A 3,885-nucleotide genomic window follows, 5' to 3' on the forward strand; every position below is an offset into this window, starting at 1 on the left:
CGCGCTGCGAGAGGAGCTCCCGGGGCCGGGAGCGGGGTCGGGGGCCCCCCCAAAGCAAAGTGCATCTCTGAGCGTCCGCCGGGTCCGGGCCTGCTTGCATAGATAGAAATGTGGGGTCCTCCCTTCGCCTCCTTATTGCTTCGGAAAGTTGCGCTCCGGGCTCCTCTCGCTCCCACGGGCCGGGGCAGCGGGTGTCCAATGCCGGGGGGGGTGTGGGGGAGTGTTGTAGGGGAGTGGGTGAGGGCGGCAGAGGGGAGAAACAGCCCAAAATAGGGGAGGAAGGAAGTTAAAAAAAAAATTAAATTAAATTAAATTAAATTAAAACGAATTAAAAGGAAACGACCCGGCTCGACCCAGCGGGGGGGCCGGGGGGGTGGCGGCGAAGGCTGCGGCTCCGGTGGGGGATGCTGCCGCAGGCCGGGGCCAAGCTGAGCGCCTCCCCCCTTGGGAGAAATAATTATAATAATAAATAACAATAAATAATAATAAATAATTAATAAATAATAAAATTTAATAATAAATAATAAAACTAATAGTAAGAAGGAAAGGAATAATAATAAGAATTAGATTATTCTTAGAAAATAACAATAAATAGTCAAGAATAAATGATAAAACCTAACTAACTAATAATTATAATTTAAGGTAAGGGGAAATCCTCCCAAAAAAGCACTTTGTCCCCACGGGGCGCGGGGACCCGCCGCCGGGGCTGGGTCCCCATATTGCACCAAAGCCCACGGCGGAGCCCCGGGGGCCGGTCCGCGGGTCTGTGTGTCGCCCCCGCTCCTCCGCCGACCCCGGGGCCGGGGCGGCCGTGCGGGGAGGGGTCTCGGGAAGGAGGACGGGGGGCAGAGAGCGGGGGGGTGTCAGTTGTGGAAGAAGGCGTTGAGCTCCTCGTACATGGGGCCCCGCTCGTGCGGGAGGTGCATGTCATAGGGGAAGATGTTCTCGGAGTGGACCCCCCCGCGCATCCCCGCCGAACCGAAGACCAGGTTGTGTCCGGCGGGGCGGGAACCGGGCAGCGCCGAGTAGTGCATAGAGTAGTGGTAGCTTTTCTCGTGGTCGGGGGAAGAAGAGTCCTGCTTGAGGGAGAAGTTGCCGTTGATGCAGAGGGGGGGGCTGAGCCCCCCGTCGTACTCCGAGCTGTTGTAGTCGGGGGAGGTGTTGCCGTAGAGGCTCTCGTAGGCGGAGGAGCAGTAGCTGTGTGTCCTCAGCCCGTGGGCCCCGGGGGGGGCGGCGGGGGGGCACTGCCCCGCGGCCAGCCGCGAGCAGGGGTAGGGGTAGGGGTGGACGGCGAAGGAGGCGTTGGGGCCGTGGAAGCGGCCGCTCTCCTGCCCTTGCTCCGTCAGAAAATTGCGGGAGTTGAGCTGCAGGCACCCGGCCACCAGGTTGGTGGTGGGCTGCGAGAGCCCCTTGCACAGAGTCTGCACGTAGGACACCAGGTCGGGCCGCTTGCCCGAGCGCAGGATTTCGGAGAGAGCCCAGATGTAGTTCTTGGCTAAACGCAAGGTTTCGATTTTCGAGAGCTTTTGGGTTTTGGAATAACAAGGAACCACCTTCCGCAGGTTATCCAGGGCCGCGTTCAGGTCGTGCATTCGGTTTCGCTCCCGCGCATTCGCTTTTTGCCTCCGCAGCTTGGAGCGCTCCAGCCGCGCCTTGGTCATCTTGCGCTTCTTGGGGCCGCGCTTCTTGGGCCGCTCGCCCTCCGCCTCCTCCAAGCCTTCCTCCTCCTCCTCCTCCTCCTCCTCGTCCCCTCCTAGCTCCCCTTCCTCCTTGCTCTCCCCCAGCGAACCCTCGGGGGGCTCCTCGGGGTGGGCGCAGCCTTTCCCCCCCCCTCGTTCCTCCTTCTCGCTGCGGGCATCCTCCTCGCACTCCTCGGCCCAGCCGGCGAATTTCGGGACTTCGGGGACCAAGCTGGGCTCGCTGAAAAGTCGCGTCAACATGGTGGCTGCAGCGGGGGGCAAAGAGCCAGGCGTTACCGGCGGCCCCGCCGCCCCCCGACTCTCCCACCCCCGACCCCGACCCCCCGGCCCCGTCAGCGGCTCCGCGGCACGGGGGGCGGCGAAACGAATTGCGCGCTGGGCCGCCCGCTGCCGCCGCCCGCACCGGCCGCCCGATACCGGGGGCATCGGGGGTCCCTCGGGGTGCGGCCATGTGCCCCCCCCCGACGCTCCTCTCCCCCCCGCCCCGGGCTCCCCGCCGCCGCCGCCCGTGCACCGCTCCCTCTCTCCCGCGCCAGCCACGGCGACCAACACACGCCCCCGGCCCGGCTGGTGCCCCCCGCCCTCCCCGGCCGCCCTCTTGGTGCCCCGCGGGCCGGGCCTGGTGCCACTGGCCCCTGTTTGACGCCTCCAACTTTTCCCCTCCGCGGGCGCGGAGCGGCCCCCACCACGGCTCCGCCACCGTCGTCCCAGGGCCGGAGCGTCGAGGCGCGGTCGCCGCCACCCCCCCAATCCTTCTCCGTTCCCACTCCGGCCCGGTCAGCCCCGCCCGGACCTCCCCGCCCCGGGGTTCCCCCCGCCCGCAGGAGCGCGGCCCGTAAAATGCGGCGGCATCAACCGGCGGCGCGGCGGGGGGCGGCGGGGGCGGTGGCTGCCGGGGGCCGCCCGGGGAAGCGCGGGGGTCGCGGGCGGAGTCGGTGTTGGGGTCGCCCCCGGGGCCGGGCGGCGCGGTGGGGCCGGGGCGGGGGGCACCGCCCGGGGCGGGGGCCGGGGGCGCCGGGGGGAGCGGGGGGGTGTCTCCGGCGGGTGGGGGTCCCCGGGGGCGGCGGCGCGGCGGCTCCGAGCGGATTTCGTTGATGCCGCTCGGCCGGTGCTGCCCGCTCCGTCCCGCCGGGACCGCGCAGCCCGGGGCGCGCCCAGCCTGGCGGTGAGGGGGGGACGGGACCGCGGCGTGGGGGGGGACAAAGCCCCAATAAGGCCCCCCGGGGAGGGGCGGAAAAAAACCCCCAACATCGGCGGGGCCGGCGGAGCGCGGGAGAACCGAGGGCAGGGAGAGAACGAAAGACGGGAGGAGGGGGGGGGGAAAGGGCGAGACGTGGCGGAGAAACAAAATCAACATGGAAGTTGCCTTTTTTCCATTCAAGTTTCCTCCGCTGCCCTCCCAGCCCTCCACTTCTGACATAACTCACCTTCGGGCAGACCGGAGGAATTCTTATTTCATTGTTCCCAGCATCTTCTGGGAGCGGGACGCGGCTCCTTGAGGTGCTCCAGCCTCCTGCAGTCCTCTATCCAAAAGGAGGCGAGAGTGGCATCTCTACCCAGCAAAGGGGGTACCAGCTCTGCTGCCAGTGCCATATGGTTGGCACGTCATGCGCGAGAGCTATCACATGAGAGCTAATGATTGACATGCGCTTGCATTCAGGGAGATTTGTCTCTCTGGGGAAGGAGGACTCGCCATCTGTCACTCTGTACTCAAAAAAAAAAAAAAAAAAAAAAAAAAACCACGAAAAAAAAACCAAAAAAAAAAAAAACCTCTTCCAAATCTCCAGCTCTGCCGACACGCCGCAAAATGGGACCCGGGCGAGATGCAGGCGATGGAGGGGCCGGGCTGAACAATGGAGCCAGCAGCACAGTGACAAGGGACACCGGCCATCCCGGCTGGGCCCAGTGTGCCGGGGGTGGCCAGCGGGCACCGGAGGGGGGGAAATGCTGTAGGGACCCTCGTTGGGAGATGGCATCTGCGGCTCGCCGCAAAATACCGCGGTGGCTCGCCCAGGTCTGTCCCCACCCTCAGCCACCAACCCGACAGGGACGGCGGCCATGCCCGGGCCTGGTGTGGGCTGGGGGCTGTGGCCGGGCAGGGCTGGGGGAGGTGGTGATGGCAGTGCCCAGTTTGGCCACAGCAGCGTGGACAGGGGGCTGCAGGGGCAGATGTGGGCAGGGCTGG

The 3,885-nt window shown here is 65.8% G+C and overlaps 1 protein-coding gene across 1 annotated transcript; it reads right to left on the minus strand.

The window, feature by feature from the left end:
* Positions 1–863: 863 nt before the first annotated feature.
* On the minus strand, positions 864–3,260 carry NEUROD2 (neuronal differentiation 2). The gene is made up of 2 exons (XM_030466006.1): positions 3,128–3,260; positions 864–1,945 (listed from the first exon to the last, which is right to left on the minus strand). The coding sequence occupies exon 2, from the start codon at positions 1,938–1,940 to the stop codon at positions 864–866; it is 1,077 nt and encodes a 358-aa protein (XP_030321866.1). The 5' UTR covers positions 1,941–1,945; positions 3,128–3,260.
* Between the last annotated feature and the right edge of the window lie 625 nt (positions 3,261–3,885).

This window comes from Calypte anna, chromosome 27 (assembly GCF_003957555.1).
Source record: "Calypte anna isolate BGI_N300 chromosome 27, bCalAnn1_v1.p, whole genome shotgun sequence".
Taxonomy (NCBI): Eukaryota; Metazoa; Chordata; class Aves; order Apodiformes; family Trochilidae; genus Calypte; species Calypte anna.